This window comes from Aquila chrysaetos, chromosome 19 (genome assembly GCF_900496995.4).
Source record: "Aquila chrysaetos chrysaetos chromosome 19, bAquChr1.4, whole genome shotgun sequence".
Lineage (NCBI taxonomy): Eukaryota > Metazoa > Chordata > Aves > Accipitriformes > Accipitridae > Aquila > Aquila chrysaetos.
This window is the reverse complement of record NC_044022.1, coordinates 824,830-840,912: the sequence shown is the minus strand read 5'-3', so window position 1 is coordinate 840,912 and position 16,083 is coordinate 824,830. Positions and strand designations below refer to the sequence as shown.

The 16,083-nt window shown below is 38.8% G+C and overlaps 1 protein-coding gene across 2 annotated transcripts in view; it reads right to left on the bottom strand.

Moving 5' to 3' along the window:
- TRPC4 (transient receptor potential cation channel subfamily C member 4) overlaps window positions 1–16,083 on the bottom strand; it is a 154,845-nt gene that overhangs the window by 19,243 nt on the left and 119,519 nt on the right. For both annotated transcript variants that reach the window (XM_030043124.1, XM_030043126.1), the window contains one exon: window positions 6,711–6,850. In XM_030043124.1, coding sequence (XP_029898984.1) covers window positions 6,711–6,850 — 140 coding nt within the window. The remainder of the gene's footprint in view (window positions 1–6,710; window positions 6,851–16,083) is intronic.

Genomic DNA, 16,083 nt, shown 5'->3' with positions numbered 1-16,083 from the left:
TTCAGTGGATAAGGAATTGGCTGGATGGTCACATCCAGAGGGTAGTGGTCAATGGCTCAATGTCCAGCTGGAGATCAGTGACAAGTGGTGTCCCTCGGGGGTCCATATTGGGACCAGTGCTGTTTAATATCTTCATCAACGACATAGACAGTGGGATAGAGTGCACCCTCAGCAAGTCTGCAGCTGACACAAAGCTGAGAGGTGTGGTTGACATGCCTGAAGGACAGGATGCCAATCAGAGGGACCTGGACAAGCTCGAGAAGTGGGCCTGTGTGTGTGAACCTCATGAGGTTCAACAAGGCCACATGCAAGGTCCTGCATATGGGTTGGGGCAACCTCCAGTATCAATACAGGCTGGGGGATGAAGGGATTGAGAGCAGCCCTGCTGAGAAGGACTCAGTGATACTGGTGGATGAAAAGCTGGACATGAGCCGACAACATGTGCTCGCAGCCCAGAAAGCCCATCGTATCCTGGGCTGCATCAAAAGTGTGGCCAGCAGGTCAAGGGAGGGGATTCTGCCCCTCTGCTCCACTCTGGTGAGACCCACGTGCAGTTCTGTGTCCAGGTCTGCAGCCCTCAGTACAGGAAAGACAGGGATCTGTTGGAGCGGGTCTAGAGGAGGGCCACAAAAATGGTCAGAGGGATGGAACACCTCTGCTGTGAGGAAAGGCTGAAAGAGTGGGGTTGTTCAGCCTGGAGAAGAGAAGGCTCCAAGGAGACCTTATAGCAGCCTTCCAGTACTTAAAGGGGGCTTACAAGAAAGATGGGGACAGGCTTTTTAGTAGGACCTGTAGCAATAGGACAAAGGGTAATGGTTTTATACTAAAAGAGGTTAGATTCAGACTAGATATAAGACAGAAATTTTTTACACCGAGGGTGGTGAAACACTGGTGCAGGTTGCCCAGAGAGGTGGTAGATGCCGCATCCCTGGAAAAATTCAAGGCCAGGTTGAATAGGGCTCTGAGCAACCTGATCTAGTTGAAGATGTCCCTGCTTATTGCAGGGGGTGGGGGGACTAGATGACCTTTATAGGTCCCTTTCAACCCAAACCATTCTGTGATTCTGTGATTCAAACTTGTTGTTTTGGACAGTGCTAGTTTGGGCATTGTTTTGGACAGTGCTAGTTGGCACAGGACCCCACCACACTGGGGTTGCTCTAACCAACTGGTAGTGCAGGTGAGACAGTCCCAGTGCCTGACAGCAATCCCTGGCATGGTTTTATTTACTCATATACAACCAGCCATAGCATCTGACAGACTTGTGGATTTGGGTATGAGAACTGCAAAACTGGAGAACAGTAGTCCATTGAAGAGTTAAGAATCACTTAGCCTTACATTTTAACCACCAGTGATATTTGTTCTCTACAGAGTAGGTAATTAAATCCAGACCTGCTGGAGTCATAGGTCAGGACTCTCTTCATTAGACTATCCTCTCCCTAATGATCACACTGTAAAATCAAATCTTACTGCATTTGACATTGTAGCTCCAAGAGGGATGCTATGATGCCTCATCCACTATAGCCCTTCAGTCCAATTCTGATTGATTCAAGATTGGTGACAAAGTAACAGGCAGTAGAAAACAGAACTGAGTTACCAGAGATATCAGCTAAGAGATAAAAGCAAGAAGAAAATTAAGAAGAAAAAAATTTCAGTGTTTACTGAGAAAAGAGAGGTGAGAACTCCTCAGCATGTTTTCTATAATGTCTTTCTTTGAATAATATTATACAATATATTACTGTGAATTCTGATGGCACTTTACAACCCTGGTATGTGAAAACTTGCACCTATTAAATAGGAACAATTGTCAGTACAAGCAAAGACTAGGTGCTGAACAGTGCAGTAGATGCTCAGATTAGGGAAAAGTACACAAGGTGTGTTGGGGAACAAAGGAAAGTATATTCATGAAAAAATTTAAAGAAGATATTTGAAACTAAAAAGAGATGGAATTTTTGGTAGAGAATCAAAAGCATCCAACTGCAGACATATTTTAGGTGAAGGCAAGTAATGGGAGATTCCAAGGAAGTTAAACAAGTGGGGTGGGGTGGGGAATCTAAGGAAATACTCTTCTGAGAAAAACATGGAACTACAGGACACTGAATAAGGATAGCATACGATATAGTAAGAGAGCAAGGATCAAGTTAAACCAATCAGGTGTGGACAGCCACATCTGTGCTCTCCGTCACCTCCTTTTATAGTCAGCAAAGAAAATGGGTATTTCTAGAGTAGTAGGAAAGCAGATATCCCAAACAGGTCAGATGAGCTGCTCTAACTTTCTCTGTTTCTCCTCACTGATTACTGGGGTAGGGGAGAGGCTATCTTATAGTTGCAGTCTGACAAGATGTATCCAATATCACCTTTTCTAGAAGAGATGAGGTTAAGGAGAAAGGTGAGAAGAAAGGACTTTATCTATGATGTTCTGTATTGAGACACAAAACTGGTGTGTTAAAACAGTCAGAAAAATATCAAGTGACCTCTCATTTGTAAAAGGGAAATCAAAGGCACAACTGTGTTACTTCATCTTAACTGACGCTGCCTTTCTTGGGCCCAAGTGCTTCCTGCATCTGTGGATACAGTGCAAAAGGTCTCATGGTTGTAAGCAGAGAGTGAGGGCTGTTATTTAAAGAGACATGATTTCAGAGACTGGAAATACTTGACTGAAAAATAGTGAGAAAGGTGAAGGCCTGAGAAGTAAGTTTGGAAATGGTCTGTGAAATATACTAGCTGAAAGAAGACAGCAAAAAATATAAAGAAAATAAAGAGTATAAGAGGGCTCTGACAACAAAACCCTATTGATTACAGCTGAAAAGAAATCTAGAAATATCAAAGAAGAACCAGGAGAACAAAGAAGCTCACATGTGAAAATAAAAAGAAAGCAAAGGAGTGAAAAGACTAGGCATGTTAAAACCAGAAACAGTGAAAACATGAAAAAAATTAAAAACTGTATTTTAGGACCAAGCAACCCAAAACACACAGAAATGAACTATTTGTTCTCTCACTCATGCTTGTTGATGTTCTTCTGTTCTATATAGAATAAATAAATGGTTATTGTTCTAGGGAATGGAAAATGGTAAGAGCAAATATAGCAACACTGAGCTTGTTGTAAATCATGCTGTTGATACTTTGCAGTCTGTCTTTTATAATTTTGTGACCCTGCTGAATTTCTGTCTCCACTTCAAATGCAAACACAAACTTTTGACATGTAACAAAGCCAACCATCACTTAATGTGATTAATACCCATCACTGGTTTGTTAGTTGAAGGAAATGTACATGGCACATCAATGGAAAATTAAGAATAGTGGAAAACAAATTGAGTAGCATATAAACAGTAGAGTTTCAAGGCAAATATATGATGATTGTACGATGTCACGCAGGGAATACAAGCTAATAATTCTTGATCCTTACTCAAAGGAATTAAAAAGCAAATCTAATAACAGAACTATTTGTGAGAAAAAAAGCTGAGTGTTCACTGTTTTCCCATGAAAACAAAAGTCATGAACTGTAGATTTCATGAAAGCACCAAGAGAGATCAAACAGACATGTAGATCAGGCTACCTGAATGTTTAATGGACTGTTGGACCTTGGTCCCCTTGTTTCTGATAACAAAAAGAAAAGTTAAATAATATCCATTTCAGGAAAAGTACTTTAAATCCTTTCCTGAAATATCATATGCAAATGTGAACTCTTCCTATTTTAAAATTAAAAAATCCCAATCTTGGCATTCATTATGACAAATTTCAGAGCAGCAGTAGGAAGAGGGCAGGGTGATGGCCTAGCAAACAGATGTAGAACAGTAATTACACTGAGGAATCGAGTCTATAATTTTTCAGGAATTGAGGGGGGTCAATACTCATATGCAAATGGACATTTGGTCTGTGAATCTGGTGAAACATCAACCCAAACCATTTTACAATGCAAACATATAAGAAGAAGATGTTAGCTTCTGCAGAACTGGTGGCAGAAGAGAAATATAACCTTATTTACTACTAAAGAGAGTAGATCTGACATAGTGATCATTAAGCCAGTAAATATTGAGACAAATAATGTATTTTTAGTTACTTTTCAGAGTTCTGTTTCCCTGCTAGCTTTTCATGTCAGTGGCTGAGACACATAATCAGTAATATGAACTTGCATGCGATTCCTAGCAGAACTGGAAACAAGCAGCACTAGGTCCAATGCCCTGTTTAACAAATATTTAAGATAAAGCAAGCAGGGTCTGCACATAAGTTGGCACTGCACCTAACTTTATGCATCAGTACAAAATAGATTATCTTCAAAAAACATAGAAAGAACCATTTTCTTAGAGCACAACGATTTCTATTTAGGTTTATAACCCTCCATCAAAACAGCTGTGTTGATTAAAATCTGTCACCTTGTACTCTCTTATAACACATGACAATACACTATTTATAATGACATTATTTGTCGGGGACAGAGCGTTTTCAGTGGCTATACTGAATAATTTAAAGCGACCTCACATGCTGATATACAATCAGAGGCAAAAAGCATAGCCCTTTGAAAAAAGAGATGTACTCATTTTATTTGAATACTGGCAATGAAACAAATAACTTTGAGTTATCTTAGCAGTTCCCTCATCCTGAAATTATACTCTTTCATGTATTTTACACTATCCCATCAGTTGCTGTAAATAATATCATCTGCTTAAATACTGTGTCAGTCAGAGAGCCTTGAATGGGCCATAAACACTATGTTATTCTCTGGGAACTTTTAACACACAGGAGAGTAGTATGAGGACACTCTCATAATTTCATTCAAGGGAGTTGGTTAAAATGTTTTCTTAGGTGGCTTGAGCTGATTCATAGAAGGTAGAATACATCTAAGAACAGGGCTTATATATTTGATTCAATAAATACAGAAAAGCTGCATTTTAGAAAAACTTGTCTTGCAAGGTTTAGGAAATGAAAATAAAAGCTTTAATCAAAATGTACTGGTTACATATGGCATCCTCTCAATCTCATGTGGCATAGATGTGAGGAACTCTGTTGTAGGTATTTGAAGGAAATGTGGCTGGGTATTAAATTACACTTGTATTACTCTGCTCATTATACCATCATGTGTTTCAACTGACTACCACAATTGAGGGTCTTTTAAGGAACAAAAAGGTATTTGGGTGCAACATTGCACATGCAGTAAAAAAATAATAGCTGCAGAACCAAAGATAGTGCTTTATGCACTGTGTTGATTAGGACTGGCATGCAAGCACTAATTTGGAGAGTAATGGATGCACATTATCCCAGATACTGTCACCTTGGAATCTGATTATTGTAAGCAGAAGCTGTCTGGGAGATGAAACGATTATAATGTCTTCTAATTAATATTATTCTAAGTGAATAATTGGCCATCTCCAATGCTTTGAAATGTGCATTTTCAATGAACTGCTTGCTTTGTTACATGGGACAGTGAAATGACTTTCTTTACCATTCACTTTATGATAAGGCATCCTTGTGTGTAAAAATGCATTTCATCAGCTTTAAACGACAGCTGTCCTCACACTTCCGAGCATCTTGCTCTTTCAGGCAACAGCTCCAAATTTCTTTGAGTGAGAAGACTTCCCAAGGTTTGCAGCCAGAAACCTTTTGTCACAGGAGGAGGCTGGTGTGTTAACAGATCACAGGTCTTTGCTCATCCCTGCCCCTGCTGGGCTGACATTTGGACCCTTGTGAATAGACACGAGATGACACAAATTAGCGGTTCCTATGTTCCTCTATACTTATGGCAGGGCTGCAGCAGGAACAGCTGCTGTTTGAGGAGAGGGTGCTGTAACCAGCTACTTGACGGCTGTCTCCTTTTCCCAGCCAAAAGGATCTTGGCAGAAGAGAGACTCTCCTTCTATGCATACAGGGTAGCTGGTGGTAGGGAACTTGAAACAGCTGAAATACAATCCTGATCACAGTGGCCAGTAAAAATGGGCTTGTTATCTTTACTTGGATGTGATAAGAGCTCCATGACAGATGCTAAGAAATGCTTTCATTTCCTTTCAGATGTGGTTTCCTTGTGCTTGAGACAACCTTTTGATTAAAATACTTCGTTTTACGAGGAATTTCTATTATATTACGGATCATGTTGAATACATAGAAAATGTAACATGTTCCATGGCTTTGGAAAGAAGGGCTGTTTTGCTGGAAGATACTTCAAACAGTGGGTATATAAAACTATTCATAAAAAGTCCATGAAAAGGATAAGAAAATGAACATAACCAGCTTTAAGTGACCATTTTGTCTCCTTCAGCTTTACTTTTAAAAACAAAATTAAAATCTTACTATTTAACTCGCCCCCCCCCGACCCCTAATTTTGAGTAAATGTTTTTCTTGTAGTCCTATCCGCAAGTTTTGCATGGTGCATAAAATTGTCTTAGGGGAAATAATTTCTTTCTGAAAAATAGGCAAAGACTAACACAAAACATTATTAAATATTACCAGCGATTTTCCTTTCCCAAGAAAATGACAGTATGACTGTTCAGGATCAAATAACAAAAGATTGCCAGGTCCAAGAAGAAAAAAGTATATATCACAATGTTTCATTTGCTCTTATCTTGGTCTAGCTTCTTGTCATAGCTGCAGAAGATTCAATGAGCACATCACACATCTCTTGCATTGCTAAGACTGAGAACCTCCAGATACAGAAGAAAGTTTGAAGAAGCCTAATTTCATTTATCTTAAATATTTTGCTTAGTTTTTTAAAAAGAGTTTACCTTTGAAAATGCAACAATTTTCAAAGAGATTGTTGCCAAGTACAAGGAGTTCATTACAAAATCCATGAGGTTCCACCAATCATGAATGTAGTCCTGTAGTCCACCATCCCACATCTGTTTAATTTCACCCCAGATAAAACCTGTAAATAGAACATAATTCATTAAGCATGAATATTAAATAAAAAAGGCTGTGACTATTCTAGACACTTATCTCACAATGGATTGATTCTCCTTACATTACTTATAAAGGGAAAGTGGATCAGTGCTCTAAATTACACATCTAGTTAGGTGAAATTTTATCTTCCCATTAATGTTTCCAGAATTAATTTGATAGGCAAAACTAAAAAAAATCATCTGCTTGTACAAGGGCAATTTCTTTGCCTTTCTTCAATCTCTTTTCCCATCGTATCCCAATAGGTATAAAGAGGGTCTTAAAATCCATCACGACTGCCAACTCTGTCCTTGGTATCTGCTGCAATATAATTCAAACTGGAAAATATATGACTGCGAGAGTCAATCCAACACATTAATTTATTTCAATGGGAAGCCACACAATAAGGAAGAGAATTTCTATTATTATTGTCAATGCTGAACTAAAGTCTCCCTTTTCCATAGGGAAGAGTAGTGTCTGCAGCAGAATATTTTTTGTTGATTCCTTCCTTTGAGACATAAAGCAATAGAAACTGTTTTCAGGTGTGCAGAGCATGCATTGCACTGGACACAAAGTGATACAGAAATATTCAACCCCAGTGGGAAATTTTGCAAGTTGTCTGACGTAAACTTGGTTTAACAGCTCCAGAGACAACTGTGTGGAGACTCTTTAATACTATAAGCATTAAAACCTCTCTGAAGATACTCCACACTATTGTATAATATGGTATAATAAAACAACATGGAACATGTAGATGCATGTTTCATATTATTATCTACAGACCTTATTTAATAATACTACCAGAAGACCTTTTAATTTTTCAAAATTAATTATTTTCTTAAGGGAGTTTCTTACTTTTTTGCTCATTAAAGGGACAAAATTCACCACAAAAGAGACCAGTCTCACATATAGAAGTTGAGATACAGTTAATTCAACATGGCTTTTCTCCACCTGCTTATCATGTCCCTTTAGAAAATGTCGAACAGATTGCGTGCAGGGGCCTATAGAGTCCTGCATCACTCTAGTCTGGCATTAATTCACCTTGAACTTTAACATTTGTCTCAGTGGTCTTCTAGGTGACTGCATGGAAAACTTGTGTCTTCTCTCAAACATGATCCCTAAGGAGTAATTCCTGGTCTATTCTTATTTGTACCAGATAGGGTTTTGAGTGATTTGGAAGACAGGAGGGGAATAGATGGGAAGAGTACAATTTCATTTTGTAGTGTTTTGGCTTGAGTCTTTCTGTCTCCTGATTGTTTTCAAAAGGAAAGGTTCCCTTCCTCACTACCTTCTCCCCTCAAATCTCAGCCAGATGTTCCCACCTTGTTTCTGTGTGTCATCATCAGTAATCGCGAGTCTCAGAAGTATCCAAATCATCTGATTTGTCCAGCAACTTATATTTTCATAGAGTTCATTTTCACCCAAGCCACCATCACTACTTCAGCATTCTGCAGAGCTGGGGGAACACATTCTGAGAAAGGACCATGGTGGGAACATGTAGACAGGAAAGTGGGATATGCCCATTTTAGTGTCTACAACAGCCTAGACAGGCTCATTGCAACTCTTGTCTTTAGATTATCAGATAAAACTAATACACAAAATGTAGCACTGTTAAGAAGCTAACATTTATTTTCAAGCTGCAATCAATTCTGATGAGTCACAGTGAGAAAACAGCTGAACATTTTTGCATGGCAGGGGTGACTATCCACTAACCGCATCCACTGCTGCTGTTAACTGCCCAAGTGCCATCACAAAGGGAACACCCCTTCACAGGGCTACTTGGCAGGCTCCTAAATGCCTGCTTATTTCAGTCTGTGAAATGACTTAACCACTTACTCTTCAAAGAGCTGGTCACTCCTGACACACAGTATGAACAGGACAACAGCAGGTCTGGCTCTCCCTTCCCTCCACAGTCCCCTCCAACCTTCAACACGCAGTCAATGTACTTGCCAATATCCCTGCTTGCTCTTCCACTACCTTTTAGGCATAACATGTTAAGCATCATCAGGTCATAAAAGCAGCTGTTTTGTGGGCTGCAATATACCCCTCACATTTCAGACACTGCTCTGAATCACCCCTGCTCTACCTGCAGAACAGCACATAAAAATCACCACTGTGCTGCAGGAGCCTGAGGAGACCTGGCTCCAGGCTCGGAGGAGACCTGGAGCCAAAGGCTGTGTAATATGGATACAGCCTCAGTGTTAAAGAACAGTTCCTTGCTCTTTTTTATTTAATAATACAGATGTAGCCCCAGGATCCTGACACTGGGCTATGGCACAGAAAGCAGACAGTTGCATTGATGGAAGATCCCCAAATAAAAAGGCTTTACAGAAATCAATACACACATTCATAGAATTAAATAAACTTTTGTAATTCATCACAGTTAAGCATTACCTTTAAAATACGCTTTAAAAACAGAGCAGAAATAGGTTAGGATGATTAATAAGATGAATGCTTAAGTGAGAGGCTGTAGGTACATTAAACTCTTCTGCCACGATGTTCCATGATTCACAACCAGCCAAAGACATGAACTGACACAAACACAACACAGCTGTTCTCTGTAAGACCGTTCCTCAGCATCATATGCTTTGATAGCACTGTCTAAAATATAGCAGAATTATGTACAGATTGAAAAAGGAATGCTGACTAATGCTGCTGCATTTGGTTTGTTCTGTGAGTGAAAAGCCAGACTGTTTTTCCAAGCACTTCTTGGGCTTCAGAAAATGAAATGTAATTGTAAAGTTGACACCAACAGAGAAATACTGACCTATTATTGCATAGTGGAAGAGAGTATATGGCTATTGTAAATTTGATTATTTTGAATTAGAAACACAACTAATCCAAACTACCAGCAATGTTGAAGTCACTTGGCAGCTGAAAGTTCTGAGTATACTTTGACATCGTAATGGTGGTGGTTCTAAATTTTTTCTTGGTTCAAGACAACTTTTATGGTCATCCTGATGCAGGGCTTGTTCTTTTCAAGCAAATGATAATGAAAAACTGGAAAACCTACATTTTTGTTGGCTGTAATGGAGGTGTGATAGTTTAGTCTTTCTTGCCAGCCAAAGCATCTAAGTGCAAAATCCATGTATAAATACAGTTACTGAGATCTTACGGGACTCCAGAGAACTTGAAACTAGGCTGACTGATGGATGCTATATTTGTGACAGACACACAATCCATGTATGCACAGTAGAGCTTCCCAGACATGTCTTTTTAAAGGCAAATCTTTGAAGGTACAAGATGCTAAGGCTGACTGCCAAAATCCACAACTCCAGGGCAATCTCACCATGAAAGCTGAGATCAGAGTCTTTGCAGGTACCAGGTTTCTATGGCTAGGTATCCTGAGGGATTCTCAATTGGAGCAATGAATGCTGGAAGAACTGGGATCTCTGAAGTTCTGTAAATCCTCCCAAGTGTGCCTGAAGGGTTATCCTAGAAAAGTGTATTCTGAAATCCCGGAGCCTTTCTGCAAAGCTGAAGACTTCTCTAAGGCTTGGTGAGCTTACATGATGGAGCTATTCTGAGCAACAAACCTCAGGGATTTAAAGTCGTGTTGTTTAGGAGTAATTTACAGTCACATAGCCAGAGGTCTTGAAATCTTGTTGTAGATCATATCTTTTTGCAAGAAGGAAGGGTTGGGGGGGAGGCAGAAGCCAGTCAGCTCTTATCTTCACAGGTTCTGATACAATATGCCAATTTTGTTCTTTTACATTCATTGGGAGAATCAGGAAAAGGCTAGGAAAATCTATGGGTTTTTTTTTCTAAAAAGAAAAAGACATCCAAAGATCAGGGCAGCATTATCTCTGTGACCTTGCACACTTCCTTTTTCTATTTAGAAGACTTACAGATAGCTGGACACAACCTGACTTTATTATCTAAGGAGACTTTTCGGCAATTCCAAAATACAATCTGACATGATAGAAGACACGCAGTGACAAGACTGTCTAATGGGTGCATTGTTACAGGTGGGAAAGAGATCTAGAGTCCAGGCATTGCCTGCTTATTAATGTGCCAAAGCATCAATGTTACCCCGTGGTGACAGAGCTCATGTCAGTGCTACATGTTCAGCAGCAAGAAAGTTGACATCTCAACAAAGCAGATGGGACATCACACAGGTATTGAGGAAAAAACTGCTAAGAGAAACCATCTGGCAGATACAAGGGGTAGATCTAAAAGCAAGAACCTTTAGACAGTTAGGGCAGGGACAAGTTCATTGCCCAAGGCCTTTTTACCTCCCTCGGAGGAAACAAGCATCTCCAAGGCAATAATCCTGTCATCTGCAGGTGGGTCAATCTTCCCATTGACTGAAAAGAGAGTCATGGAGGATCAGGCTGGATTAAAACAGATGTCTAACTTCCAGGTGCCTGTATTTAGCTGAAATAAGTCCACACAGAGCAGATTTCACTGTTTTAGCTGGATAATCTTTGCTATATTCTGGTTGTCTCTTTGCTTCTACTGTGTCCTTCCTATCTCTTCACACCAGGTAGATTTCATACCTGCCTCTTATACCCTCACCTATACATTCGCCATCAACCTGCTTTTATCATTTATTGCCGCTTACAAGGAAATTATCAACATTATGCAGCTCTTCCACCTCATTAATCAAGGACTTAAATTGAAAAGTTGAAGGTGAGACTTTCAAGCATTTGTTGCATTGTTTATAACTAGATACTGAAGCAGTAAAATAGAAATAACAGCATGAATATTTTGAAACAGGCTGAGATGATAGAAACAAATTTCATTAAACGCCCCGTGGTTTTAATGGGATGAAATAGACATAAATTCAGGGCAGGAATCCCACAGACCACATGAGGCCCTGGGAATGACAGAAGCCATGGAGAGGTTTTGTATAGCACTGTGAAGTATTATACATGCAAGCTGATGAATGCAACCATTTGACTGAAGTCCAGTTTGTGTGATGCAAGAAAGGAACTAAAATAGATCAGATAAAATAAATTTGGAGGAAAAAAATGGAATTTGTGTGCTAGGTATATTTTCTTTTTTGCAGTACACATTTCTGAACATTGATGAAAGAAGTTCTTTCTTCTAAAATAAACCCTACATATTGTGAAAATAAATTTTATCCAATCCAACAAAACAGATAGAAATTAAAATACTTCTTACTGAAGAACAAAAGGCACTGAAATAAAATAGGAATTTTCTTCTTTCATCTTTCATTAATATTACCTTGTAACACTTTTAAAAAATCCTTAAGAATTAGGTAATGGATATGACATACTACCTATGATCAATGTGTAGATATTTGTATATGTAGATACATCAATACATACACACTGGTAAGAGTAGCTTTTATTTTATAAATTTATGTATAGACTTAGATTTTGAATCTGTATTTCCAGTCTTCAAGTCTTTGGATATTAAACACTGAAATGCCTTTTAAAAAATGTGGACCTACTTTTCTGTTCCTAAAGTAAGACTCCATTGGCAAACCTTGGAACTTTGAGCAGGACAGCAGCTCAATACTCTTATGAATGTTCTCTGTCCCTTTGGATAAAGCCTTGGGTTAGACACAATATCTTTTTGTGCGGGCTGGCAGATAAATTTCAGATCGTAAAAATTTTGGATCTATCCTGATAGATCCATTATCAAGTCACAGCTCCCTAGACCTGTAATTTTAGTCCTAAGGAACATGTCTCCCATTCCCATGCAAAAGAAACAAACAACAAAGAAATAACTCACCCATAAAATCGATTCAAACGTGTATTAAGTTCTAAGACAAAAAATCTTAGATACACCTTGTCTAAATTTCTATCTTGTACTGAATCTTGAGCAACTACAAAAATCATTTTCCAGCAACTGTGGAAATTCACAAAAATGTTATGCCATCTCCACAACACTGCCTTTTGTTGATTATAAATATGGTTAAAGTCTCACTGTCAATAATAACATTAAGATTTGTCAAAGAAAGATATGAAAGGCAGTATCCCAAACTATTTTTGTTTTAAAAAAGATTTGTGGATCCCTAGCTAATTTTGGCCCTACCTTTCCACAAAAGGTTGGTTGCTCTGTGCTATTTTTGTTCCTTAGCATTAAGTGATGGGAAGCAAGAGGTTCCTCAGGGTCAATCTCTGCATGCCAAATTCAACAACAACCTTTTAATATGTTTCTTGGAGAACATATTTCCACTGGACTGTGAAACCATTTAACTGACAAATTCAACTTTGCTCTACTATGCAATCTAGAGTTTTTCACAGATACAACAAGTGAGACAAGCTGCTAATGATCTAAAGCTCTCCGAAGCAAAGGAAAGCCATTCCAGGGAATTCAGTGAGCATTGATAAGGCTTGAAATATCTCTCCTGTTTTACACCTGGGCTGATGAACTGATCTCTGCTGAAGGTATATGAAGGAAACAAGAGGAACAGAGAGGAGAGGCATCCTGGCATAATTCAGGGGCTCCCAATCTCTGGGGCATATTTTGTTAACAGAATACAGCTATTTCAAAGGAACACGCACAAAATCAACAGCATGCCTTCTGCCTTCCCCTGGGGACAGGGAAATGGCTGTCTGGGAGGGGAACAACTGTGCACAGTGTCTGGGTCCTGTGTCAGGTCAGGCAAAGAGCTGGGAATGACATGGCCAGAGGCATCATTTATGTCCCAGCTCTCTTCCCAGGACAGTTATACTTAAGTAAGCTGAGTCTGGGAATTGCTGGTTTAAATTATCTGTGGACACACCTCAAACTGAGAATACTTAATATCTAACCTCAATTCACTCTGTCTTCACTTTCTTATCTCTGCAATTGAACTTAATTCCCTCTCCCACAGAAGCACTGAAGATGAGTTTAGTAATGCCTCTGCAGTGCAGTGAAAAGGTAATGAACAATACAAGGATTATGGAGCATTCGAGCCTTTTGGATGAACTATACTCCATCAGAGCTGAGAGTATTCAGTGCTGATTAGGTACCAGCAGTGCATTTACTCTTGTGTTCAAGGAAAAGTATAATTTCTAAGAAACAGTCATCAGCTGCAAATGAAACTGGTCTAGGCATGGTATTATGAATTATGGTGTTTTATATATATATATATTTTTTTTTTTTACCCACTATGGAATGGCAGATGCAAACAGTTTGGACAACCAGCATTGAACAGCCCCTCAAATATTTATGGCTTAGTTTCACCACCTAGTCCAATAGCATCAGATTGTTCAGTTGCTTGCGTATTTATGCAGTAAGGCATCCATATAAGTGGGATAGCTGTTCCCTTAACTGAGTATCTTTAGAAGGGACAGTAGGCAGTATCTTTAGATCACACACTTTCTTTCATAACTTGAATAGCAAGAAATCTGACTTTCACAGTACTCCTATAAATGCCAAAAGCAAATATATGTAATTATCAGTTAAATTGTTTTAAGCAGTCTTTTGGATTTTCTTTGCAAAATGTTCTGAAATGCAAATGAATTGTAGTTCATCATCATAGTGGAAGATTAAAGGAGATTTAACTTACTTAATATCTATCTTAACATTATTGGTCCTTTTTCTTCTTTTTTTTTTTTTTTTTTTTGCCTCTGTAAAACTGGGTTTTGGTAACGAACAGGAATATAAGCCAATAAAAAATGATTAATGTCCTGAAGTGTATGCAAAAATAAATTGTAACCCTGGACTGACTGTTATGTTCAATATGAGTTGGCTAGTGGGGTTAATAAAGTTCAAATTAATCAAAGATGCTCATCCAAACCATTTCAGGTTCGTGCACCTAAGCCTTCCATACCAATGGACTCTAGATGGTGATGGTGTAGTTGTCATGATGTAGAGAAACATGAAAGATACTGTATTTTTTGAATGTATCATGTTTAAACAGAAGTGTCTAGTGCCATTTTAGATGCCCTACGTATCCAAGCTGGCCACCCCATGCATTGCCAAAAAAAGGTACAGGTTTCCTGTAGGGTATTTATCATGGGTACAACCTCTCTGTGAGTATATCACACTTCAAAAATGGGACCAAGTGCCTCTTCATGGGCACCTGAGTTGCTTTCTTTATGTTTACTTTGATTTAGTCTCTTTGATTAAATCCTAATTTATAACAACCAAACTTGCTAAATGCCTGAGTTTGGAGTAAGGGGCTATGGACAGGTACCTAAATATGGCCACAGAGTACAGAAATTCTGTAAATTTCTGCTTTTGAACTCTGCTGTACAATAATGTTGTAGACAGAAATTTAGCCAGCCAAAAGTATTGGTCCATTCTCTCAGGTACTTTTGCATAGGCATGTATAAATCTCTTTAAAGAAAAAGTATATCCTCATTTACTGCTTGTAAATCTCTATTAAGCTCAACAGGTTTACATGAGGAGTGAAACATGCATAATTTTACTCATTATCCTTTAATCTCCACGGCTTCATTGAAACTGTGGCATGTATTTATCAAAATTGATTTAATACAGAAAATAGTTTCTTGCTTTCACAAAAATATTGTGGACAAGGTAAGGAGCAAGGCTTATATCCTAACTATTACCATAGACAGCCTTAATTTATAAAGCAACATGTATCCAATGTGTACAGTACTGCAATCTAATATTCATTAAAGTGTTATTTCCAAACATCTGCATGCTCCTTATCTTTGCCAGCACTTACTACATTCCCTCAGTGTTGCTAGAATAATATAATGAAGATATTCTTATCAGGTAGTTAATAGTAAGAAATACAGTTTTCAGGTGTGCACAAGGCTTAGATCCACAAAGGGATACAAGACCTGCAGGCAGAATAAATGAATGTATAACTTGTCTATGAAACACAGACAGGCCTTTATAGCATTGCTCAAAGGCTCTGACAGTCCTGCACAGACCACCTTGGCATTGTATGTGCAGCTCTTGGCAAGGCCAGAAGTGGATATTTAGGGGTGTAGGAAACTGCTCATCCCCTTCTCTCCTATTAACAGGCATGTAAGGATTTGAACATCACAATACTGAGGATCTAAACTTTGTATTTGGGAGTCCAGTGCCATGAAGGGGTTTAGTCACTGAAATATTCCATGATTCAAAGTCTAAATTAAGTACACAGTACTGAAAGTAAAATTCACCATGCAAGAGACCTAAATTCCCTGTAAATTGCATTTTATGCTCACTTTGAATTTCAAGCGCCTAGCTGAGGTCCACAGCCTACGAATACTGAGTGCTAAGACAGACCGGACAAGAGGAACAGCAGGAATTGGAAGGAGGAATGAGTCGCAAACACTGCGTCTCACCAGCACTTAGAAGCCTATC